Below are 27390 nucleotides of genomic sequence, written 5' to 3' on the forward strand. Positions count from 1 at the left end.
CTCAATAAATTAAGCTTCCAGATGACTAGTTTGTTGACTCCAAATGAAATTGCCAGCAGAAGAGATACTGAGAATTTCCTCTTATTCATACAAGACCAAACACAGCAGCTTTGTGTCTAAATGCTGTCAGAAGTCAAGGCCTTAGTAACTGCAACCTTTAAAGCCAGTAACTCCGCATATCATAGAATTCTATGATTCTTTGACTTTAAGTCAGAATAGATTTAGATCATCTAGTCCAGTCACTAACATATCAACACCACATACCATAGTCCACTGCCCTCCACTTCCAACAGCTTTCTTATGGTTACTTTTAAGATAGCAGGGGGACAGATCAAAGCGGTCTAACTGCTCAAGTTTCCTTGAAATACCTCCAAACACCAAGCCATCAAAACAGCCCAGGAGCACCTAGCTAGAAATGTATCACGCCAAGGTGATGTTAAAGTTGATGTATTACAAAAGAATAAACATCTACAGATCCATGAGTTGGTGAGTATGGAGTAGATTCCATGAACATCTTTTGATGATTGAGCAGACAGTATTTTAGAGATGTCTAAGTAAACTGGGGAATGCCTAGACAACTCCTTATTCCCAGAGTATTTTGTTCAATAATTTCTATTGCAAGTAAGCACTGATAACCATTTCATTGAGTTCAAGTTCTCCTTGCAGCTATCTGTAGCACAGTCATTTAGAATACCCTATCACACACATACATCCTGAACTTGTGTGGACTAGCTGCTTCGTCATTTCCCAGAATGCATGGTAACACTGCACTTGCACCAAAGAAACCTGGAGCTTCCCAACTTTGCAGCAGAGGACTGTTCTTTTGTAAACAAAGCTTCAACAAGCACACTGATTTACATTCCAGAGTTGGACGAGAAAGTAAAGGTGGTATATGAAAGCAATAATTTCATCAGCTTTTTAGAAGAGATGTGCTTAATACAAAAAGTTGAAAGGAGCGAAGACTTTCACATGAAGAAAAACGCTCAGCACATGCAGTTTGGAACAAAGCTACAAATAAATCTAAAACAGCATGAGGAGTTAGAATCAGCCCTGAACCCACAGTCACACAGCAAGTTTTTGGCACAGTAAAAAATAGTAAGTGTTCTTCCAATCCTTAGATTGAGGTATTCATCACCAGATCACCCCCAACTCCAAACAGGGCCTTTTGGTACTTGCTGCATTCTTAAACTTCTGAGAATAAGCATAGGCTTTCTTCTTTCATGAGAATTAATTAAATAGCACTACATGTGAGGCAAAGCATCATGGTAGTTAATAACAGCAAATAAAATATACTTCCCTTTCACACTACTTAATTTGCATATTGACTCTAAAGAAAAAAAACACACTACTCTTTTGACTGTTAAAAAAACACAACAGTACAATACTACAGCACAAATGACAGTCACAAAAAATAGCCATTAGTCTCTCTTCAGTAATGATATTATGAATTGTATCAAGAATTAGTTTCTCTTCAATATGAGTTTAACTGCCATTATAATAAAAATATGAGAACTTTACCTCAGATCTGTCACTATCCATTCTTCTAGTTCCATCCACTAAGGGTAAATGGCTCACAAGCTCTACTGAGAGCTAGCTACAATCAAAAACTTTGAAACATGAAGCACGAAGCTCTGTTTTATTCATAGTACTTTTGTTTGCCAATTAATTTACAACAGTTGGAAGAGCAGCTGGTTATACTGTCTTACACTACACGGTAGAAGGACAAATGCAAAACACCTAAACACTTGCATTAAAAAAAAAATAAAAAAAAATGCTATTTGCAAAGTATGACAGTCTGTGGTACCATTCTAATCTCACAGTTTATCCACTGATGTAACTCTATCAGCTCCAAAGGGATGATGTCACCTCCAACCCTGTGTCAGTGAAATAAGAAACAGGTCCTTTCAACATGCAAGGCGGAGGCAACCTTTTGTTTGCCTTTCAGTTCTCCAGCCTTCTTCCCTATTGAAAAAACTAGCCCCATTCTATTTAAAAAGTGAAAAGGACCAACTATTGGGGATGCATTCAGGAGGCCATAAGCAAAAGAGGAAAGGATACTGAAATTCTCCAGTTTGTAGCTGTTCCAGACCATGGCCAGACCATAGCAAACGTGAACACTAAAAGCCACAGAGACACATGCCACCAGTGCCTCTGTTTGCTCCTGCTGAGCTCTTGCTTCCAGAAAGCATTAAAATAAAATTGTGAGCAGCAACATTAAAGAAAGCCTGTGTTTGATGTGGACCAGAAAGGAGAAAGCAAATAAATGAAGAGGGTAGATTTAGACTAGATATTAAGAAGTTCTCTACTGTGAGGACAGTGAAACACTGGAACAGGTTGCTGAGAGATGTTGTGGATGCCCCTTCTCTTAGAAGCATTGAAGACCAGGCTGGAAGGGGCTTTCAACAATCTAGTCTAGCAGGAAGGCGTTCCTTCCTATAGCAGGATGTTGGAACACAGAAGAAGGGATCTAAAAGGTTCTTTCTTACCTAAACCATTCCATGATTCCATGAATGAATAAATAAATAAATTGCAGATTAGGAAACTGCTGACAACCTGAGTAGTAGGAAGCTCCTAATGATCCAAAAGCCATTATCAGAGAAAAAAACAACATCTATGATTGTTCAACTTGACTAGGCAAAGAACAGCTGACTCAATCGTACTAAACAGAACAGGACTGCATCTTTTTATCATGCATGAATTTCAAAGTAAGAAAATAAAAGTATACTTTACCCCTCTGTGAAAAACCAGAAAATATTTTCAATACTCATTACTGCAGTGTAAAGAGCAAATATGCACACACGAAGTCATTTCTACCCCACCCTCCATTTTATTTTTTTTAATGCTAATTTAAGTTCTATTGCAGGAGTGTTTGGGGTATTTTAGATTTTTTTTTTCTTTTTTTCCCTGAAGTTTTCATTACCCTTCGTTGGTAGGAAAAAAAACCCAAAACACATTCTGCTAGCTTTTATGTTTAAATACATGCTTCAAACAGTTTTCAGGTTATTTGGTTTAGCTAGAGAAATAAGACCCAGATGTTTCACCAAGAAGGTTTTTTTTTTTTAAACCAGGAAACCCATGGCCCTTCCAGATGTCTCAGATATCTTGCAGTATGAACTTATTTTTCCAACACGACAGCCATGAATATTCTTTCTGCAATGAGGTAAGACTGTTACAGTTATAATTAACATACCTATGAGTTAAAGGTACAGACTTCACCTGAAGGATCTAGGATCATTTAACAAAGCAAGTAGCAATTAAGTCTCCCTAGTCTTTTCTGTTCTCTGTTCTTGCTCAGCACACTACGGTAAGCAATATTTGACAGAATGAATAAAGCCCTAAATACAAGCTCTAATTACAATTAAATGAGGTAGGTCCAAATGAGGACCTGTTTTCATTTCTATAAAGTGACTTGTAAATGACTACTTTGAGTGGATGGTCTTACTGTGGATTTAATGAAGACACATAAAACACCTTATATGTGCTAAGATGCATAACACCTGACAATGTTTTTTCAGTAGCCAGCATTTCACGTGACCACCTGTATTTCCTCATTAACAGGTAACTTTCTAATATCATAGAGGCAACAACTGCTTTCTCATTCCCAGCCACCACCACAGATCCAACTATCGTTGTTAACCTTGTCTCTGTACCACAGTTATCAGCCATCTTCTCTCTGTAATTGTTCAGTGTTAACATGATCCAGTTAAATTATCAGCAGGTGTTCCCAGCACTCAGGCCAGTGAGATATCCAGTTTGTATTTCAGACCTGAGACTCACATAACTATCTAAAAGAGTACTACTATTACTCCTTGTAGCTTTGTCTTGCTTATTTAAAACTTCTTTCTCAGAAGCACAAGATTTCTTTCCAATGTTTGTTGTTAAGAATAATTAATATCACATGCTTTTTCCTAAATAGAAAATGTGTAGTGCTGCCCAAAGTTGCAGCTGACCTAAGACTGAGTCCACAGGTTTATTTAAGTTAGTCTTGTCTGATTTTCTTGGCAGCATCTCCTTCTCCTGGTACACACACTCAGGCATAATTCCCAAAGAAGATGCTGGGACTTCACATGGCCACCTGTAAGAAAAGCCAGATTCTGCACCCAGAATTTCAAACTTGCAAAAAGGTATATTAGGAAATATCAAGCAGGAAGATGTGAAGGCCCTGATTTGCTGACAGCAATCAAACAAGCAGTTGTCCTGTCCCTCTGGAATGAGGCAGACCATATACTCATGGCCATAGACATACTGACTTAGAACCCTCACCTTAAGCCCAGCTCTTCCACAAAACTGCATGCACAGTTCTCATTACCTTCAGTGCCTTAAGTTAAGAAGCACTGGGAATCTACTTTATACACATTTGCTTACAGCATGTAATTTTGTTTAGCTCTGAAGGCAGTTTGCTCTTGTCATCTTCTCTGAACATACCCAGGCTGAAACCTCTAACAGGGTGATACCTTTAACAAATTAAAAATGGGCACTTGCAAGAAATCATATCTTGAATCACAGACTAAAAAATTTAAACTTCTTTTATACTAACTGGGACATATAACATTTTTAGTATAAGAATGAAGTCTATATTTCTCTTACTCTTTTTCAGTATGACAATGTTTACAGTAAGAAATCACACTGACAAATAACTGGAATTAAACACACTAAACTCTGCACTCACTGAAAAGCTCAAAGGCACAGCTCATTTGTCCTGATTGCCCTTCTTGAACCATGTGAAAGTATTGATTAGCAGTGAATAACCACGGTCCTTCTTTAGAAACAACTTATTAAATAATTAACGGAGATTGTTGATGGCCTACAGTTCAGAGCTGCAGTCAATTTCCACCATACCTATCAATTGTTATGTAAGTGGTAACCTTGTCCTTATGCTGGAGGGGAACCACAAAACACAATGTTCAGTGTTGCGTACAAAATCCAGCTATGATAGAAGTACACGACTGACAAACCCCAACAGCAAAACTTTGCTATTTACACTTAAATATCTCCCTTAACTCCAGTGTGAGACATCCCCCAGCTGGCTTTGGCACTCCTGGTTTTCCTGCCAATTGTAGATCAGAGAAGAGAAAAAACAAACAAGAAAAAACCAAACACCCAAACCAAACCAATTCAGAAAAACAAAAACAAAAAACCAACACCAAAAACAAACAAATAACAAAAAAACAACCACACAAAAAACAGAACAAAGAATGACAAAAAACAACCAACAACCTCCTATCCTCCTTCATATAGTTTGTAATCTTGGCCACATGGGCAAAGTTCCTGCCCCAAAGCAACTTCGTGACTCTGGTCTCACAAGAGGTATTCCAGGCAGCCACCACCTTAATTCAGGCTAATATCAAACCACAAGAAACAATGCCAGGCTACAAAGGCACAGCTAGCCACTGTCCTCCTGAGAAGAGGCAGCAAACAGAAAGCAATGTAGAGTCTAAGAACAGCTTGGTTTGGAAAAGACTTTAAAGATCATCCAGTTCCAAGCACCTGCTATAGGCAGGTCCTGATAGTGAAATACCCTGCAAGACAAGAGTGTAAGACAAGTTAAATCACATCTACGTTTGTTGGGTTTTGGTGTTGTTGTTTTGTTTTCCTGAATTGTAGCATCTGAACTTTATTAAACCAGGACATCCAATGCAGTTTCCCAAGACTGCCAACCAATCCTTGCAGATGGAAATCAGAGGTCAGTGTCACAACAAGTGAAATCTAGAACCCTCCTGAAGTAGTAAAGCACCAATGGACTGAATATTTCAGCCATTAGGCATGAGCAGTACATTTTTAACATGACACTATTGGTAGTGTAAGTCTAGATTTTAAACACTTGTGCACATGAATGGCAATGTGAGCTGAGTGCCTTGTAAAGTGAAGACAACAATCAATGTGTGGGTGACAGAACACAGCTCTCAGTCACCCCATTGGTGAGACAACAAATCAGAAAACTGAAACTGATGACAACAAAGCTTACATAGCTTTAGTGCACAGAGGGTCATGTCACAGAAGGACATAAAAGCACCTCAGCACATAAATTTAACCATAACACGTGGGTCTGCAGATTCTCAGGGGCTGAGACAGGCTTCCTTGCTTTTCTTCCTCTATGATCTCCTTTGGAATTCAGTATCAGATAACTCGGACTACATTTGAGAACAGTGGTACATTTAGCACAAAGTATTCAACAGGTTCCTCTCCCAAGTTATTTCCAATATTTTTGGAAGATTAACAAAGAGTACCAAAGATCAGACTCAAGTAATTCAGTAATTTCCATCCTGACAGGTCATTGCTCAACAACGTCATCATAACAAGCTGACCCTTCTTTGGTTGAGAATGATAAAATGGTTGCCAAAACCTTGATGGAATTCTAAGAGAAATAAATTTATACTCATTTCAGTACATTGCTAAATTTGCACTGAGACCACTTTCAATGTGCAAACCAATGCACTGAGTTACCCTTAAACACACCAAGCTTCACACAGCTTTCTTGTCTTGGGTACTCCCTTATAACAGAGGAAACTGCATTTCTTTAGCTTCCAAATCTATAACAACATGAAAACAAATGCAACAAATCCCATGCAAAGACTTCAGCAGTTACTGCCTGACTATACAAGCCAAAAATACACTACTGACAAAGTAACCATTCCTGGACAAAGAAAGATGCAGTTTTTCCAGGAAACAGAAAAAAGTATAAGAATTATCACATTCAATAGACAACTTAAAATTAGAACCTGTTTAATCTTATATTAAGATTGAATAATGTGACAGAATGATCAAAGCACACTAAGGAAGGAATGATAGGCATGAAATGTATATAGTCACAAAAAAAAAAAAAAAAAGGTAGGATAAAAGATGCATGTCAGCTGCTCTTAGAGGCACCTAAGTGCCAGAAATCAAATAGTATCTATTCTGTAGTTGAAAGGAGCACCTTGCTTTGGAGAATAAAAATCATTTTAACTTACTCAAGAATAGCTTTATCATAGAAGCTTACTTCATAAGGTGGTGCTCCACCACAAAGCAAAAGTTGTTTATCACAGAAGGTCTAAAGGGATTGCTGAGCTGTGCTTTAAGGCCGTACTCACGGCTCACTAGTCCATTGCATTTACTTCACATGACTAAAAATTCCAGAAAAAAAATGCCTCCTCTGACCATACCACGCAAGGTTTATACCTGGGGAAACAAAGAGTCAATTCAGATGCAGATTTATTGTACTAACCAGTTATTTGTGGTTATTTGTATTTGTTTGTAACCTAGCACACTAAAATCATAAATTAAACACATTTAACCTGGGATATACTAAACTGACACTTGATCTGTTTTCCCTGGGAAAAGAACAAAAAAAAAGATGTCATATATAATAAAAGCTTACTTATCAGTTTAGCACTTTGTTTTGCTTAGTACCGCCTTAGGGGACTATGTTAAAGGCACAACATAGTATCCAAACTGCATAAATAAAATGTTAACTAATATCTGCTAGCAGCAACAACAGTATTTAAACATTTTGAAACTAGGAAGCATTCAGCTAAAGCTGTTCTTGTGGAATCCCAAAAGCCTTTCTCCTCTACCTACCCACAGCTGTGCCAATCAGCCAAAGTGTTGTGCTCCAAAATCTCATCTTTTTAGAAAGAAGGAACAGCCATCACCCAACAGTTACCACAGGAACAAGACTATTTATTTGGCATTCCCCATTCTTTCACAAAGATACTCATGCATCCAAGGGCAAGTTAGACCTTATCAGTATTATAAAGATTTTGTTTCTTTCTTTCTTTTGCACTGAAGTAGCTCCAGCAGCCTGTCCCCTCATCTAAGGCCATCAAAGCTTGAAATCTCCTCAGCTGTAGACACAAGCATCATCTTCAGTCAGACCTTATAAGTCAGCCTTATATTACCCAATGCAAGCATCTCTGCAACTCACAGTATGCATTTTCCAACTGTAACTAAGAACAGGGGCATGAGTATACAGGTCTTCCAATATGAGATCATAAAGCACAGCGTTAATGCAATTTCATGACTAGCTTATCCTTCTATTATGCTGCAGGTTATGGCAGCACTTGAGAAATTACTACCGAGAATGAAGATACAGCTTTTTTTTTTTATTATTTTTTAAATAGCACCCAGCGACAGAACGAAGGGTAACAGGCATAAACTATAACCCAGGAAGCTGTATACAAACATGAGGGGAAAAAAAAAACACAAAAAAAAAAAAAACCAAAAACCACCTTCTAAAGACTGACAGACATCTAGAACAGCCTGCCCAGAGAGGTGGTGGGATCTCCTTCTCTGGAGATGCTCAAAACCCCCATGGATGCTTTCCTAAGTAGCTTACTCCAGGGAATCTGCTTTAGCAAGGGGTTGGACTAGGTGATCTCCAGGGGTTTCTTCCAGCCCCTGTGGTTCTGCAACAAATACATTTGCTCTTGAACATGATCCCATTATTTCCAGGCTTTAAGTAAGTACTGTTGTTGAAGATAAATAAACAAATACAGTCACTCTCTAGATCAGCTTTCTTTCCTTTCACCTACCTAAGCAACAAAAGCAGCAGGCACTGGTTGCACTTAAGACAGCTGTCGTGCTGCACAGCATCCATCATCATGGTTTCATCAATCAAAAAACAGTTATTACAAAGGACAAAAACCTGTCTGCTAGTGGAGGCTGACAGTGACCTGCAAACCACCTCACCTTGTAAACTGAGCTTGTACCTTCTGCTATAGTGCAAAATAGATTATCTTACAAAGAAAACAAGTCTCACCATAACACCTACTCATAAAGTTACAATTGATAAAAACACAGTTTAGAAAAGTTGCTAGATTTGGCTAACAACCCAGTCATTCCTGTTACCAAATCTTGTAGAACCATACAGACCTTCCCTTACTCTCACCCTCCCTCTAACAGTCTCCTCAATTCCATCAGCCTTCAATTCTGGTAGGATGGTCTCTTAAGAAATAACTCAGACCATAAAAATTAGCAGTAGGAGTAGTAGGTCATACTTATTTTTAAATAGGCAAACACACCACCTGTTAAAAAAGTAACATGCAGGAATAAGTTCATCTTCAATATTAACCTTCCATGACTCACCAACAGAATATATATTCTTCAGTATTGGCTTAAATTATTTAGATGTAACCAATTCGAGAAGACGAGGGTAGGTTTAAAATTAAAGTTCCACTATGTGCACACACAACAATTAAAAAAAATACTTCTATGGTAATTGCAGTTTAATTTGACTTGATTTTAGCATAAGAATACATAAATGGATTTATGTTGCAGCATGCAATCCACAGCAGATCCTTCTGAAGAACTAACTAAGGAATTCTTTTGTCATTTGATTATTTCTCTGAAGTATATTTTATGAGTTTATGTTTAGTTATCTCAGAGATTTAGGTTACAGTTTTTATTCCAAGACACAATTTGGTGGATAAAGAACACGGGACTGTGATTTCAATCTCCACTGAGACTTCTTAAAATAACACTAGCTGATAACTACTAGTAAGATAGCAAGCTCTTCTTCTCTGTTGGCTGCGTATTTCTTTCTGAACTATTTGTTGGAATACAAGCAACAAAACCATACAAACAAAGGGAACAAACATAATTCAATTTACACTTCAGTGAGAAATATTTATAAACTGCTTTTTGTCACTCCAATCATACAGAGCATTAATGATTGCCAAATGCTATTGCCTATTTCCAGTGGCTTTCCCAAAGAAGTAACAACAATCTAGACAATGGTTTTAAGGTAAAGGCATTCTCTCAGGACCCTAACAGATCTATCAAAGAAGTTAATGAAGTAGGACATTTATTTGAGGTGTGACTACATTAGCAAAGTTCATCATGTTAAGAAAATACTTTGGTCAAGCATAAGATCCTAGAAGTCACTGAACAGCATTCTGCCTATTAGATTTGTCAAGTTTTAATTATGTCATATTAGCACCGAACTGCATGTCTGGATGCAGGCTATTTTTAGCCTGCAATTCAATTGGCACTCTTACAATGGCTGGGATTAAAGCTCCAAGACAGCCAAGTTACTGTATATAGGCCAATGCAATTACATGTTGAAACACGCTGCAGGAACATGATCATACTCAGCAGTCAGCATGGTGAGGAACAGCACTAGGAAGGCACTTAACTGTGTGCTAGCGAACACATTTATTAGCAGAGTGCACGCTTTTATCTTGCCTGTCTCAATTAAGAGCCCACAAAGGAAAACATTAAAACAAATGATAGTTTTATTCCAGTTCCTTTCAATATGATTTAGTACTTATGACAGAAAGATAACATTTTGGCAACCTTGAAAAATCAATATCCTTCACCTTTACTGGCAGCTGTTCAGATGACTTAATTCTGTCAACACTGAAGTAGCCCACTTCAGCCTTCTCCTGAAAATACTCCTAAGCATGAAACTACACAGTCCTCACCCTGCACACTCCTTAACTTCTGTGCAGAGGTAGCTGATAAAGGGTCTGTTTTAAAGAGTATTTACAAGGATAGTAACAGTAATAGTAATAGTCTCGTGCAGGTTGGAAGGGACCTTAGAGATCATCGAGTCCAACCCCCGGGATTCGAGCCTCTGTGTAGCAGAGCGGCACTTCTACCACTTGCGCCACAGGGGGGATTCAAACAATGCTCTAAAATACCTGCCAAAAATATATACATACATATTCAAAGCTTCTTCAGGCTGTTATATATCTTTATACATTCAAGTATTAGCTACTAATTTAAAATGCTAAGCTCTGATTGACTTGTTAACCTTGGAGTCATTTTTTTAGGCCTTCCCTTTGCAACTGTATGTACATTTTTGTGTAACGAACAACTTCAGACCTAGGGCCTAAAACACTCAGGACTTAATGTTTTAAGACTATGAAAACAAAACAAAAAACAAAACACACACAAACAAAAACATAAACAGAACATCATGGTTTAACCTTTAGGATATTTTTTAATAGTATACCAAATTGTAATGACTCTCATATACTAAAACTGCAGCTGCACACTGACCAGTGAAGTGACTGAGAGTAAGGCTGTATTTTACTACTACATAAAGAATACATTCAATCTTTTAAGTTTTGCTTTCAGTAGTTTCTGAAACCTAGCCTGAACAATCTTCTTTTCCTGTTCATCCTTTATGTACAGCTGAATATTAGAACATACTTGCTTCTAAAGCAGGCACTTTGATGAGAAAGTCTACAAGAACACGTGTCTGCTTTGAAGTTCAGTAGACATATTAAGGCCCATCCAATTATCAAAGAATGAATTATCAAAGAATGAATATCTGTATCTTGAGATAATTCTGCCCATTATTGCAAGCTCCCAGATTTCAAACTTGAAGGATTGGTTTTTTGGGGTTTTTTTTTTTTGTTGTTGTTGGTTTTTTTTTCTTTTTTTGAATTTTGGTTTTTGGTTTTTTTCAGTGAAATCACCTCTCCTCAAAAAGTAAAACAAAAGCATCAGGAAAACTGAACTCTGAATATTTAAAGTTCAAAAAAGCAAAAGCAATGGCATCTTCTAAGCTTGGCATGAATTCACACACACAACTGAGGCAGCTTTTTCCCCTCTACATGTCAAAACCAAGTGAAAGTCCATCAAGAAAAAATGAAACATGAAAGTATAATTTAATACAATTTGAGCTGAGAAACAGGCAATATCTCAGATACCGCCCACCTTTACCTCCTGAAAGAGCTGAATTTTTCCCCTCCCAACAACCAGCTTCACCAGAAAAAAAATAAATCTCTTGTTTCTCTTCTGCAGCCAAAAACTCACACTAGAAGAAGCTTCTTAACTGTAGTAATGCACACATGTAAGAAAGAATAATCCCCTGAAGGAACAGTAAAACCAGTAAACAGTAGGTGAAACAATACAACACAGCAGTTAACTGTTTGACTAGGCTGAAAAAGTAACAGTTGAACTCAGCACTTATACACTAACAAGTTATCAGCTACAAAGTAAATGTAACACATTTAGAAGCTTTATTTTGTACATATTTTAATAATTTTAACTCTACAAGGCACTGCTTGTCATGTATTATAACCAAAGCAGAAAAAAAGATCATGGTGAATTAAGAGCCTCTGAAATTTGACTAGCAATGACCATTACAAGATGCAAATCATTTAGGCAACTAACAGATCACATCAGACACATCTACCTTAAGTAAAATACACATTTTTCTTCCACCCTTCTTCTCCATTGCTAATTAAACCAGACTATCTTACTTGTGGTTACTGAAAAGCTACAAGCCTTTTGTATTTATAAGAGAAGCTTCACTCAACTGACAGTGCAATACAGAATACTTGGGGAGCAGGGGGAGGAGTAACAACAAACATAAGAACAAATCATATACAGAGATAGAAAGGCACAAATAGCGTTATTTGACCTATCAGTACCTTTTCTTCAGACATGACTGCCTGATCTGTTTTTGAGAAAACATTTAGTTTACACTCCCACTAATTTCCAATTGTAGCACAAGAGAAATTACAGCAATGGCAGCAGAGCAGCAATGTCCTAGGCTGGAGCAAGTAAGGACACGTTCAAATAGAACAACCACAGGCAATAAAGGAAAGAAACTACTTACCTTTGGAAGGCCTCAGGTACTCAGGAAACTTCAATGAGATATCCTCACCTCTCCCCTGCCCTTAAAATGGGGTCTGGGAAGGGTGGATCCTGGGTCCACCCCTTCTGTCACTCAGGTACATTGCATGCACCTGAGCTCTCCTGGGTTGGCCCTGCCTTCTTATCAGGTGTTCAATCAAAGTTTCAAGCCCTGACTTAGCATTTCCATCACACTTGTAAAGACACTTAAAGGAAGAAGTCTGAAGGAAACTGCCTCATGATAGAAAGCCTTTAAGACCAAAGGTAGTAGCAAAGGTGGTGGTCTTCAAGCCATCACTCCAGATGCAACCAGACAGCTCACCTCCTTTCCTTAGCACCCACTACTACAAGGCTTCTCAGTACTTTCAACCTCCCAATGAAAGGGTCCAGGATCAAAAAAACAGCCATGAAAGAGAATCCTACAAATTCACTATTTTATTTTATTTTTTTTGTCAGCAGTTAACTGCAAAGATCCTTACTACCTATGAAACTTAACAGCATAAATGAACCTCACAACTTCAGAACTCTCCCTTTTATTTTCTTCCAAAGACTAAAGAAAATCACCTTGTTTGTTTGTTTGCTTTTCCATACTGCTAATCACTATTTCTCCTCCAGGTGCTCACTGCCTTTATTTGCCCAGGCCCTCCAGGTCTGCTGAACTACTCAGGTGCAAGGAATAAAATACAACAGGCATCTTTAAGTCTCTCTCTGGCAAACCTGGGGGAGTCTTTACCACCAGAGACTTTACACTTCTCATAAATAGAGCAAAGGATAACTCTTTGCAAGCAAAACTCTGTCACAATGCTAGAGATGAAGAGAAAACAAAACAAACAACAACAACAAAAAGTAAAACTCTACCCTCTTTGTATAGCCAAAAGTCACACTCCAGTGGCAGCTGCTGCAATATAGTAATAAATAGCATGTAGCTAAAATACCATGTTTCTCTGAATCCTAGAAAAGTCCCACTTACATCTGCCCTACAACTACATGAGTGTCATCAGCACGCTCTGGTTGTGTCTTACAAGTCATTTATGACACTTTTTTATCACCTTTACAATATCAAGAGTTTAAATATCAGTGACCCCAGCAACACTGGGTCCAGTTTTTCTAAGTATTATGTACTTTGTCTTAAAAACCCTCTAGTACTAAAGGAGAGTAAGCTACTTTTTAAGTCACAAAATCACAGAATGACCCGGGTTGGAAGGGACCTCAAGGATCATGTAGTTCCAACCCCCATGCCTAGCAGGGCCACCAAACATACACCTTTACTAGATCAGGTTGCCCAGGGCCCTGTCCAACCTGGTCTTGAACACCTCCAAGGACAGGGCATCCACAACCTCCCTGGGCAGCCTTTTCCAGGGCCTAACCACTCTCCTAGTAAAGAACTTCCCCCTAACATCCAACCTAAATCTTCCCTCTTTCAACTTAAAACCATTTCCCCTAGTCCTGCTGTTGTCAGCCCTTTCGAAGAGTTTACTCCCCTCATGGGTGTAGGTTCCCTTCAGGTATTGAAAGGCTGCAGTGAGGTCACCCCGCAGCCTTCTCTTCTCCAGGCTGAACAAGCCCAACTCCCTCATCCTGTCCTCATAGGGGAGGTGCTCCAGCCCCCTGATCATCTTCGTGGCCCTCCTCTGGACCCTTTCCAAAATCTCTATGTCTTTCTCATACTGAGGGCTCCACACCTGGACACAGTACTCCAGATGGGGCTTCACAAGAGCCAAGTAGAGAGGGACAATCACCTCCCTATCCCTGCTGACCACCCCTCTCCAGTCATTTCGCTCTTTGCTATAGAGCCAACTGGGTCACAAAATCACAACTGATACTACTAAGAGATTGACTAAGCACACTGCTTTGTCTTGGTTTAAACATATTGACTGGGTATCCAGCATGAAAATTAAAGAGTTTTTCTGGACTTTGTAATTCACATAAATACTGCACTCACAGAATGGACTCACGGTTTAATAGTATGAACACTGAAGTCAAATAGTCACTCTGAAAATAAAGGAAAAAGTCTAAAGTTTTGTATTGGTTTTTTTTTAAGCATTCTTAAAATGCTTGGAATTAAAGAACTGTTTCTTTTTAAGTGTTTGGAATTGTAAACTGCAATGCATTTTATACATATATGTGTTAAGCTGATGACATATGGAAAGTGAGCTTTTAAGTCTCACTCACCTTTCCTTCAGTAATTTCATACACCAGATGGTTGCAGATGTTTCTAGGTAGCTGGGCCTACCAGAGAACTCACTGCTACTTTTGTCCCAGCTTGTTCTTCTGCTAAAAATATGTAACAACATTCCTTACTGTCTTCTTAATAACTGTAATATAATATAAAGTTAATATTAATATAATGCAATCCAGGTGGTGTGGAAAGTGATGACAGAGGCATAGAGGCTGGTACTCTTTCTTTTGAGCCAATAATGAAGTAATATCCCAATACATAGGTACAGCCTAATGATGCACTGTTTATCAAAGAATTGTATAATCCCAGTTCAGACCACTTGGGCTCACTGAAAAATACATTTTTTGAAACAGCAGAGGTCCTAACCTGTGCTCGTTAAATTCCAGGCAGAACGACTGTGTTACTTTAAATTTCAAAATAGGTACAACTTTCTCTTCAAGTCACTGTGGTTCTGTGGCTCTTTTAAACAGATCCTCCAGAGAGGCATGAGTACTTAAACAGCCAAGAGGGTAAACTGTTAAGCTGAGAGAACCTCCACAGGTGAGAATGTGATGGAAGGGTGACTTAACACTTGTTTGCTTTACATAGGGGCAGTGTATACAGAAGCACAGCCAAGCAAAGCCAGACCAGATAGAAAAAAAGACCCTAATTACAAGACAGGATAGCTCCTCAAGCACAGTAAAGAGAAAACAGCTCCAAAAAGTTTTTAGAAGTCTTGTTCTTATATGGGACAGCAAAAGATGAAGAGCAGATTGCAGCACACCAACTTCACATCTTTCTTTAATCATTTCTTCACCAACACTGATACAGATTGAAGCCTTCTTAGTCTCTTGTTAACTGAAGCTGTCAGCAATCTTCATAGAGCTCTTTCAGAAGAGTTTGGAAGAAAGGACATATCTAGAATTAGACTTAGAAGAAAACTTTGTAATCTGTAAGTACAAGACCTAAGGAATTACAGCACTGAGGTCTAACTTTTTGAATACAAATATCCTACAGTGATACAAACCTCCATACACAGAATGTTACTTGAACAAATTTCAAAATCTAACAGCACTACAAGATCTACCAAGTTGACACAATGCTCTTCCCAATCATTCACAGAATCACAGAATTGTAGGGGTTGGAAGGGACCTCTAGAGATCATTGAGTCCAACCCCCCATTCTTAAAACTCTACAAAAACTCTTGAGCCATTAGTAACTAAGCTAAGTAACCTAAAAGAGAACTGTCCAATTCAGTCTCTAGAGTTCTGAGATGGTTCTGCTCCACTGCTTTTGCAATACATTTCTCAAGACTAAATCAAACAACTTAACTAAGCTGGACCATAATTTGTTAAAACTATTACTGATCAAAAAAACTTTTTAAGGGTTTCAAAGACCTCATATGTTAAACTGTCTAAGTTCAGCATTTTCCAGTTAATTTGTCCTTGCTGTACCGGGATCTTAGCATCTCTGAAGGACGACACTGCTGAAAACAACAAGCTGCCAGAAGCTGGGTAGCTTTTCACAGTTGTGCTTCCAAGTACATTTACGCTCTCCCACAGTATCGTGCTCCACACAGGATTCTGATACAGCTCACGCTTTCAAGTCAAAAACAGAGCCTGATCCTACCATATTTTCCTTGGTAAATGACTCCTGTTCAACCTCTTTAAGTATGAGGTTTTGTAAACTCTAGAAACTCTTGGTTAAATCTGGAAAACTTTTAAACCTGATGGAAATAAGTGCTCTCTTAAACTCTCTTCTCTAAAAGGATGAGAAAGGGCTGATGCTCACCAGCCTCAGAAAGAATTTGAAAGACCTGGTCATCTCAGCAGCCCTTGACTGATATATTCCTCAGCTATTCCATTCCAATCCTTAACAGTGATAACTGAAGAAGATATTGGCCAGTTTCCTTTGTCGGTGTGTTTGAGCCCAAAGGAGAGCACAAAGATGATCAGAGGGCTGGAACACTTCTCCTGTGAAGAAAGGTTGGGGGACCTGGGCCTATTTACCTTGGAGAAGAGAAGGCTCTGGGGAGATCTCACTGCAGCCTTCCAGCACTTGGAGGGAGGTCATAAGCAGGAGAGAGAACAACTTTTTATACAATTTGATACTGATAAGACAAGGCTTTAAACTAAAAGAAGTGAAAATTAGGTTCAATTTTACAAAGAAGTTCTCTGCTCAGAAAGTGGTGAGGTCCTGGCATGGGCTGCTCAGAAAAGCTGTGAATGCTGGAGCTTCTCCCTGGAGACGTTCAAGGCCAGGCTGGATGGGGCCCTGGCAGCCTAATTTGGTGAGTAGCAGCCCTGCCCATGGCAAGAGGATTGGAACTAGATGATCTTTCATCTTTCCCTTCCAACTTAGGCCATTCAATGTTCTATGATTTTCTAAGATACAAATAGGAAAAGATTTTGTCTTCTATTCTTTAGGTCCAGGGAGAAGCATAACAGAGCCAAACCAAAAATGCTTTCTTGCTCACCAGGATCAAGATCTAAACCATCCCTTTTCTCTTTCTAAATAGCCTCTATGCACCAAGTCATTTCCTAATGCTCCTGAGACAGCTGACAGGACTTCTGCTGTAAGAAAACCTGAAGTTGTTGGCAGGATTATATCCTCTGGCACTGAGCTCTGTGCCAAAGCTGAGCCTTATGCCAGAACACAGCCCTGTGGAACAGTCCCTGCTGTCAGTCTGCATCGCACCACACCCTGAGTCAGCCATGACTTTTAATCGAGGGTTAAATTCCTTCTTCTTTATGAATGAAACTCCACAATCCCTCTTCTAGTGCCAAATGTACTTATTTGCTTATAGTACTGCTTTTTGAATGACACTGTTCCTACTTACAAGTTCCTGGAGAAGCTGCCTCCGTTTTTTTTTTTCCAGAGAACAAGAGGTAGAAATAAGTATTCTTATAACACTGTACCTCTCCCTTTTTCACCTGGACAACCAGTACACCATACGCACAATGAAATTCTTTTTGTTTTCCCCTATCAAACAAAATATTTGAATTACATTTTTTCATAAATTAAACAGTGTGATTTCTTACACTACTATGAACATACAGTTCTTACACAGCTGCCTTAATGCTAAACAGTACAGTGGAATGTGAGAATGGAATATGGTAACATACTCAGCACGCTGTAATTATATGAATAAGATCTCTAAAAAAAAAAAAAAGAAAAAGCATACCACTTGACTTCGGCCATGTATATATATCCACTCTCCTGAATGACCCTGTGTCAGCAAGTCAGAAGTATCAAGTAACTCAAAGCAATTCAAAACCAACAAACCCAAAGTACCAAATTAGATTCAAAGAGCATTATTGGCACAGCGCCCAAGCCACAAATTTAGATCCAGTCCTGATTTTTCCCAAGGTTCACAGAAATGGGCAAAAGGGCCATCTGAATTCACAGTCCAGACTAGATCCAGTTCTCATTAATACCACAGACAATGAGAAAGATAGACCAAAAATATCCCAAACCAATGCGGTAAAAGCCAAATCTGAAATAACACCTTGAGCACTCGAACCAATAAAAGCAACCCACAAAAACTCTGTAATGTAATCTCAACAAAATTTTGCAGACAAGACTAGAAATACTATGACAGAATTTGTGGTACTTAACTGCATCTACTCATATCACCATCTCAGTCAAACCAGCATCAAGGCATCTTAAGCCACCATGCACTCCTGGTGAGTAATCCTGACCACAGTGCCCCATGGAACTGGACTTGGCACATCTGCCCCACGCACATTGGGCAGAACCAAATGCAATACCGTGCAGGTTGAGCTGCTTCATCCAAAGGGATGGCTTTTGGCAAAGCCGGGCACAGAGAGAAACAGGAAAAAGGGAGAAGGAATCCTGCAAGAACAGGATTGTAGACCCTTCTCTTCTCAGTCTTCCCTGTCAGCCAGTTGGTATTTTTCACCTCATCCACATACTAAAAGCATTCAGGGTTGTAAATCCCATCCCAGCCAGCATTCATGAACCTGAGTCATCTAACTTCAGCGCACTACTCCACAAGAATCTAAAGACACCGCCATTCAGAAGACACTTTACAGATTGAGACTTGCTTCCAAACCTAAGTGTAAGCTTAAAAGGAAGATTCTTCGTTATTTCATTGGTCTTATTTCCAAATAATTAAATTGCCACCTGGAGCCAAACTCTGACACTTGTTCATTACAAAAAGCTGATACCGTAATTCTTTGACAGCCCGACTGATTTTTCATTTAAATTTTCAGGGGGGTTTTTGGTAATGTATTACAATATATAACCTACAGTGACTTGCAGTACACAAGTTACTTTAGTATTAACTGCAAAACTTCTACAGTAAACACAGGTTTTATCTCTTTACATGCATACAACTCCTCAGTGCTGTACAAACCAGCTTGTGGTCCAAAGGCACCAGGTGGCACCGTACTTCCAAGGAACATGTGAATATTCATCTCAGTCAAAAACTGATAACTTAAAAGCAGATTAAAGGAAGAAGAAACATGGATCATTTTCCTGCAGAACTCAATGGCAAACACATAGTCCATCTAGAAGAGTTCAGGACTGATTTAGACACTGGTGTTACTACATATTTCAGCTATGAAGCGCTACATTTGTTTCAAGATTTTTTGCACTAGTCATCATCAAGACATTAAACGGTCTGCTTAGCCATTAGCTCACTAATTTTCAAGGTAATTAATTAACCAGTCAAACCTCAAATACGTCAAATTGAAGTGACAACTGAATTTTAAGCTGCACTCTGCTTTGACAGATGCATTCCTCTGAGATCACAGAGATCAGGACAAATTTGAGGACAAATGTGGAAGAGCCCTGCTCGGTCAGCTCACGTGGTGACCTCCTAGAGACCCGGCAAACGTAGCCTGGAGGAAAAGCCACAGAAAAAAAAATGCCCCCAATACCACAAAAGAAAGTAGGAAGCCTGCCCTTAAAAACTGACAGAAATCAGTTGGCTCACAAAACCACACCAACACGCAAGAAGATCTAATGACAAACACAGAAAGGCTGCACTAACAGCAAGTGCACACAAAGAATTAAACTTTACGTGCATTCAGTAAATGTAAACAAGTTTAATCAACTGTATTTTTCCCCCTGGTAAAAGCTAAGGGAATGCCAAGAGACATAATTAAGGCACCCCAGAAATAAACAGGCCTTGATTTTGCAAACGCAAAGGTAACTTTAACCATGTAAGCAGATTCCCACAAGCCTACCCACACAGTTAGAACAGCAGAAACAAATGTTTGCAATAGTCAGAGCCCCAGATTAACAAGTCACTGCCATTAGCTGAGCAGCTATCATTCAATAGCATCTCGAGAGACTTCTGCCATCTTTCATCCTAAGCCTGGAAATCCAGCTCTCAAACATCAAATAAGCTCCAGAAATGCATTTCAGTACACTGAAATGCAGGGCAGGAGTTAAGCACATAGAAGTGATCATGGATTTGAGGTGACCCCTCAGACATAGAATCCTTGGGGATTTTTAGTTAGAAAAGGGTTATAAAAAAATGCACAGACAGCATTAAAAAGGAAATAATGGCAAAATACAACACAGTAGAATACTCTTGAAAATGAGGTCGGTTAAACTGTAAATTCAGATTAAAAAATGATCTTTTTATTTACTTTACGAGGTGTCAGAATCTGCCTTGTCCTTTTAATTAGCTCTGACTCCAAAAAAAGCCTCCCTTGGAAACAATGGGACCAGTCTCTGAATGAGGGAGCACTGAGCACATGAAAACAGAATTGACCCAGTGCACCAAGAACTCCCAACGTTTTTGTGCGCAAGGCAGAGCTCTGCTCTCTGGATGCTGTATCCTTGGCAACTATTATGCAAGAAACTGTTCTACAAATGCAAAACTTCTGTCTGCTCTGAGAGCTTTTCTCTGAAATACTTTTATTGGGCTTTGGATATCCTTAAATCTGAGAGCACACACAGCCCTTTGTCATCTCCCTGCAAGCTCCCCAGTGCAAGATATAATGCAACAAGTGATGTTAAGAGAGTATTTTCCTCCCACTTCATCAGAGAGTGAATAAAAGTTTTACAACTTTTGCCTTGCTTTCTTCTGTGGAAAAAAAAAAAAAAAAAAAAAAAAAATTACAAAAAGTCCGCCCTGCAGAACTAATGTGCAGATGTAAGATAACAGTGAAAGGCCGTTATTATTATGTCAGTCAATGGAACTGCTTTGAAATCTGAAAATTCAAGCACCATGCCTGGCTGCCCGGCTTCAAGGGCAGCATGTGGTTGCCAGCACACGCCGAGGAGAAGCACGCAGCAGAGGCAGGTAAGATGTGACAAGGGCTGCGCCGGTGACACGCCGCAGATCCTGAGCTGTATCAATTGTTTCAAGGGCAGCAGACAGGCTGCTATTTTTACCCAAGCCCTTGCTGTAACCGTCTGGCTCATACAGCCCTGCCAAGCCCAGCTCGGATCCCTCCCGCAGCTCAGCTGTCCCTAAGCCCCGAGGCACTCGGATGGGGCAATGCTGATACCTAACGGGGGGCCGAGTGGGTCGCGGTGAGATTTTTGGATGCTTCCCGGCTCCCTCACCCGGCCGCGGCTGCAGGGAACGCTCTGGGGGTGCCCTGGAAGCGCGGCCGGGGGCGGCCCCGCATCGCTCCCGTCCCATCCCCGAGTCTCCGACCGGCTCCCAGCCCCGAACTCCCCCGGCCCTAATCCCGCCATACCTTCTGCGGGGCGCGGAGCAGTCGGTGCACGCCGGCCAGCTGCGTGCCGAGCGGGATGTCCTCTCGGAAGGTGTACAGCGGCGGCCGGGTGGGCTCGGGGAAGTTGGTGCTGTTGAAAGGGTCGGTGTCATCCAAGAACTGTACCCGGCACACCAGCGTGGCCATGGCGCATCCATGCACCGGCGAAGCGGCAGCGCCGGGGGCGAGTGGGCAGCGCAGGGGGCCGCGGGCGCCCCCTCGGCAGCGCAGCGCAGCGCTGCGCTACGTGCCCGCCCGCCCTCCCGGCCGCGGCTCGCAGCCCCCGGCTCCCCGCTTTGCGGCACGCCGAGCGCCGCCGGCCGTCTCACAGCCGCCGCGCCCCGGGGAGGCGGCCCATGGCCCCTTCCCCGCCGGGATCCGGAGTGCGGGAGCGCTTCAGGCCGACTGAGGAGGAGAAGGAGGAGGAGGAGGAGAAGGAGGAGGCGGCGCCGGAGCCGCGGGGCGCGGGCAGAGCGGCAGCAGCTCCCCCATGCCCGGCAGCAGCACGCCGTGCGGGCAGCGGGACTGCCGCGGCTCCGGCCGGCGCGGGCAGCCAAGCACAGACGGCGGCGGGCGCCTCCTCGTGGTCTTCGGCTGCGGCGTCTCTTCGTCGTCGTCCTCTTCCCAGACAGTCCGCCCGGGTCTAGGGGCAGAGAAAGGGAGGCCGCCTCGCAAGCGATAACGGTGTCCGGGCCGCCCTGCCGTGAGGGATAAAGTTGAGGTGCGCATCGACCCCCGTGGTTGGGGTGGGTCTCAGCGCTGCACCACTGAGTCGCCTAAATCCCTCGTGTGGTGTTACTAAGGTTCTAAAGGGAGATAACTGAAGTTAAATAATGCCTGCTGCAAAACTGAGCCATGGGAACTAGCCTGAAACATTGTATCACACCAACTGCGCTGAGTGGATGTCTCTGCATTCTTAGAGAATACCTTCTAGGTATTGGGGTTGTATATATCTGAGGCTGATTTGGCTTATCAGTCAACACATAGCCCAGGATGTATTCCCCACCCCCATGAAGAGCAATTCAAGAAGTATCATAGAATCATATAAAGACCTCTAAGATCATCTAGTCCAAATGTCAGCCTGTCCCCACCATGCCCACTGGCCAAGTCCCTCAGTGCTACATCTACACATTCCTTGGAACACCTCTGGGGACAGTGACTTTTCACCTCCCTGGGTCTTCAGTCTTGCATTATATCTCACCTTCCTTAATTCTGGCCTGTTCAGCTCTGCACACTGAACTCTAATCTTCTTGAACCTGTTCTATGGCCAAATCCACAGCCCTGCCTGGACCATGGGCTGTCTGTGTTTCCACATACTGAGCATGGACCCATCTCACTCAGCACTCCGGGTGCACCAAGTTTTATGGCTGTTATTCCCCACTCTCTGCCTTGTTATCCTTTCGGAGAGGGCAACAGGACAGGAGTGGCAGTGCTGTGAGAAATGGGGGAATTTGTTGCAGAATGAAGCATCTTAAGCAAGAAAGCATGACTTCTAGATCATAGCAATTAGATGAAGCAACTGTTTCCTGCCCAAATTGATTACTGGGTTGGGAAAATTTGCCAGTTCTTGGACAAAAGGGGATTTCTGTCCATAAACTATCTGTTCCGCTGGCCTTGATATTCTCTGGAATTGCTTGTCATGGTTTTGTCTACAATTACACATTTTCAGTAAAGAACTTCTAGCACAAAGATTACAGAAATCAGAAAGGATTTTAAAACTCAGAAACTATTTTGCTGTTTCAGGTCTTTCACAGCCAATGTTTTATCCACTTTTGTTTTTCCTTCTTCTTTTGCCTCTGCTTGGACAAGAAAAGGGCATATGGGTTCTCTCACCCCATTTCTCATCTCGGTTGTGATCTTCACAAACCACCACAAGTTATGTGCTGGGAAGTCTTTATTTTCAGTTTTGTATCCAAACAATTTAAAATTCAGATTTTAAGAAAATATTTTCTTGTGTCTGCCTTAGTACTGTGCATTTAGATCCTAGAAAAAAAAAAACAAAACAGTATTACTGCCTGTATGTTTGCATATTTATGCTGTATATTTCTCTCACAGTGTAAAGCCAAGATTAGACAGGATACTTTTTTTTGTTTGTTAGTCATAATTCAGTTATGTGCCATTTATATTAAATTTCCATTATCATAAAACAAATACATATCTGCTGCTAATCTATGATCAGTATTAGGCAGAGTAAGATTGTCAGTCACTGGATTAATCCTGACTTTTACTATATTATCTCATTAGACAGGCATTTGCACTCAGAGGGCACTTATAAATAAATCACAGAAGCCAAGAAGCCAGCATCCATGTGACGGCATCAACTCTCTTTCCTCCTATACCAGAAAATGGAATAAAAAAGATGAGTATAATCCTTGTAGCCAGTGGAGGTCAGATGGTTCGACAGCAGAACAGCTAGCCACAAAACATAAATCCCACTGGGAAGAATTACACATGGTATATCATGCTGTTCAATTGAATTTCCAAATATGAGGTGGCCTGTGTGAGTTCTTCCTATGAGCAGACTGCTGGAAAGAAAGCAGAGGTTGCAAAAATGGAAAGAGCCTGAATTGGCCAGAGCTTTGAGGTGTATCTACCTGTGCTTTTTCCTTATTGCAAACATCCCCAAAACTCTATATATCTTTGAATATCAGAAGTTGAACTTTATTAGAATTTGAATTAATACAGAGGAAACAGAGATCTGCTGGTTAAATATGAGTAACCTTACAAGGTCAGTGTGTATCTGTGCTTATGGCAGGAGAGATGTGTTGTTTAAATTCTGCTGTCCAACTGCAGTCTTTTGAATGAGCATAAATGGCTTTTAAAAGAACTTAGCACACAGTAAAAATGCAACTAAACAGCTAGATATTGTCTGTCAGAGGCATGCAGAATGAGGCAAGACAGACACTGCATCTGGGAAGACAATTAGGGACATGACAAGAACAGTGTATGTGGTTGTCTCACCCCATTTCTCTTCAGAGAAGATAAGGCCTTCTCAGAGGGCATGGTGGTTTTTCTTGGTCATGCTGAACAAAACCAGTCTGGGAGTTCAGCAGCCCCAGAGAAGCCTCAGTAAATTCCAGGCTGCATCCTGTACACCTTCAAAGGCATTGTGGAAGAGGCAAGCACCAAAGGCAAGGCCCTGGGGACCCTGACTGGCCTTGGGGTCCCTCATTCCATCTCACAAGCGCTTACTGAAAAACAAAGCCTGTGTGTCATCAAATAAAGTTCACAGACCTAAGCTCCCAGGTTCTTACAACAAATGCTTTGGGAGGAAATCCTTCACACATACACATTTTTTAGGAGTGAAGCATCACTTAGAAGTTTTCAGTTAGGGGTGTTTTATTCTTCTTAACTCACCCTATTATCAGCATTTCATACACTGTTGAATGAGCATGTTGAGCTTAAGTTTGAATTTCTTTACCATTGAAACCCAAATGTTAAAATAACACAGATTTTTGTCTTCAATTTCCTCTTTTTGATTAAAAAATAAAAAATCCATATTTGATGGAAAGTTATCAAAAGCATATCCTTTAACTCAAGGACCACCCAGAGACAATGTAAAGACGTATTTAAACAGGTTCTTAAAAAAATACACTGTGTGTCTGAGCAATTGGAGCAGCTTCACAAGAATATTAGTTTTTCTGGTACATCGTTGTCTTGATACCAATATAGGATGCATGGCCTTGACATTACAGTGTGAGCATATGGGACAGCCCCCTCTTTAACTTCTCTATCTCTTTCTGTTGGACAAGTGGAACCGCTCTCCAATTTTCATTTTTCATATTCAAGCCAATTTTAGTCGTGGAAGAACAAAAGCAATTTGAGCTTCCACGATTTATTCTCTTAACATTAATAAAGCTGAAAAATAGCAGTCTATTTGCTAGCGGTAATCAAACTGGGCTTGTAAACCACTGGAATTAAAGCATGGTAATGAAAGTGCTGACAGATCCCTCACTGTAGTGATGGGAACAGTATTTCTGCCTTATCCACACTACAATCTGTAAATAAAACTTAGTTCTCTCAGCAAAGTGTAGATAGTGATTTATTGTCATTGTTAATACAGGCAGGCAAATAATACAGCACACTTTGCAAAATATGGAGTGCGAGAGAAATCCAGTCTGTCCTGAGACTAAGAATAATACTGTGGATTTCAGCATCCTTCATCCAAGGATCTCAAAGCACTTTGTTATCATTAAATTTTGCCTTCAGATGGCAGATGGGAGAACCGAGGAGGGGTAGTGCAGGGTTACAGTTCTAATATAAACTTTTCTCTTTTTTCACAGGAGGAGTTTTTCTAGTGGTTGCAATGGAAAATGAATTTGGTACCAGAGAACTGTTTCACAGAAAACATCTTTCACGGGGAATAATGAAGCCCACCCACACAGAAAGCTTTTTGTTTTGGTGGTAAGGACTCATAATGGACCAGGTGATTGTCAGTGGTGATTTAACTGCTGCATCACACATGCAGATTCAGCCGGTTGCTACTGAGAATTATTTTCATTTGGTGGCTGGCTGATAAATAAAGTAATACTCTACACTGATAATAGTTGCTAGTACTGTCCATTGCCAGTGAAGGTGAGTTCATGATGTGTAATTCCAAAATCACTAGATCATAGGTGTCGGAAAATTCTGCACAAATTGGGGAGAAACAACTGCTGTACTTTAATGCAGATCATACTGCCTGGGAAATAACGTGATGGATGTTCTGACTGTTCCCACAGAATTCCTGGTCTTCTGTGCACATCTTTCCCATTAGGTAAGCAGCTTTGGAAGATACTGCCACTGATAAAAGGTGGAATAGTGAGGTTTATGTGATGTGCCCATTACAAGCATGGTGCCATTTAATACAGCACTCTCACAGGACTCTTAGCTCCTCCAGTCCATAGGCAAGGGGTATTAATTCATGTACACAGACATTTTATTTCACCTTCACTGTTTCATGCTCAAGGCCTTTCCCTGCCTTATCCATTGCATGCTATTTAAACCCTGCTCTGATGACAAAGCAAATTTCTTCAAGAGCTTCCCTCTGGTATGACAGATGAATGCTTCACAACTATTTATCTATATGTTTTCATAGCAGGAAAGAAGTAATTTCACCCTCATTTTATGGATGGAGTGTTACTAGATGAAATGGAGACTAAGTCAAAAGTAACCACCAATGCTGTCTGTTCAAGCCCAGGCTGCCCATGACTGGAGCTTGAAACCTTTAAGAACACTTCATGTCAAAAGTGCAGCTGCCAGCAATCTCAGCTTAGGTTGGATGGATATTCTGCAAATAACATCAGGCTGTGAAGAAAAGAAGGAAACATACAGCGAGACTCTGAAAAAGTCATTGTAACTGGTCTCAGCATTGCATTCACAGTTTACTTTGGAGCCATTTACAGGGGTTAACTATGAGGTCCTCTTACCTGATTTTTCAGACCATTGGATTAATTCACCTTTTAATTCCTTAGCAAGTGAGGAGGTGAGCTTACAGAAACTGCCCTTCCCTGCTACTCAGTCCTGTTTCCTTCTCAGGAAGAAAAGACATAACATATGAAGCTGTAAAGTAAAATTTATTCTGAAAATAATCTGTTTTGCATCTGTGTAAACATATATATTTGTTCTTAGAGCCATTTTCTCTAATTCTGAAGTGAATGATTCATTCCCTTATTCACTAACCTAAAACCAAGAACCAACTATGCTTCAGCAAGTTCCAATTAATTATAAATGCTCAAGCTCTCAAGCCAATGGATGTCAATGAGGCCACAAAGGTGGCTAAGGTGTCTTTAGGACATAGATGAGACAAGATGGTGACAAACAAGCAACCCCAAAGACCTATTTGGGTTTGCAGAATCTTTTACTATTTGTGATGCAACAGGGCCAGAACCACATGGAATTTTTGAATGATGACTATTCTTCAGAGCTGGCCATTAAAATCAGACAATCTATTCAAACTACAGATCCAAGTCCTCCTCTTTCATC

At 40.6% G+C, this 27390-nt stretch overlaps 1 protein-coding gene across 3 annotated transcripts in view; it reads right to left on the reverse strand.

Moving 5' to 3' along the window:
* FHOD3 (formin homology 2 domain containing 3) overlaps window positions 1–21677 on the reverse strand; it is a 354796-nt gene extending 333119 nt beyond the window's left edge. For 2 of the 3 annotated variants that reach the window (XM_015854311.2, XM_015854310.2), the window contains exon 1: window positions 21409–21672. In XM_015854311.2, the coding sequence (XP_015709797.1) occupies window positions 21409–21573 (165 nt within the window). In that variant the 5' untranslated portion in view covers window positions 21574–21672. Of the gene's footprint in view, window positions 1–21408 lie in introns of all 3 variants that reach the window. The other variant, XM_015854309.2, reaches the window with a different exon arrangement.
* Between the last annotated feature and the right edge of the window lie 5713 nt (window positions 21678–27390).

This window comes from Coturnix japonica, chromosome 2, assembly GCF_001577835.2.
Source record: "Coturnix japonica isolate 7356 chromosome 2, Coturnix japonica 2.1, whole genome shotgun sequence".
NCBI lineage: Eukaryota > Metazoa > Chordata > Aves > Galliformes > Phasianidae > Coturnix > Coturnix japonica.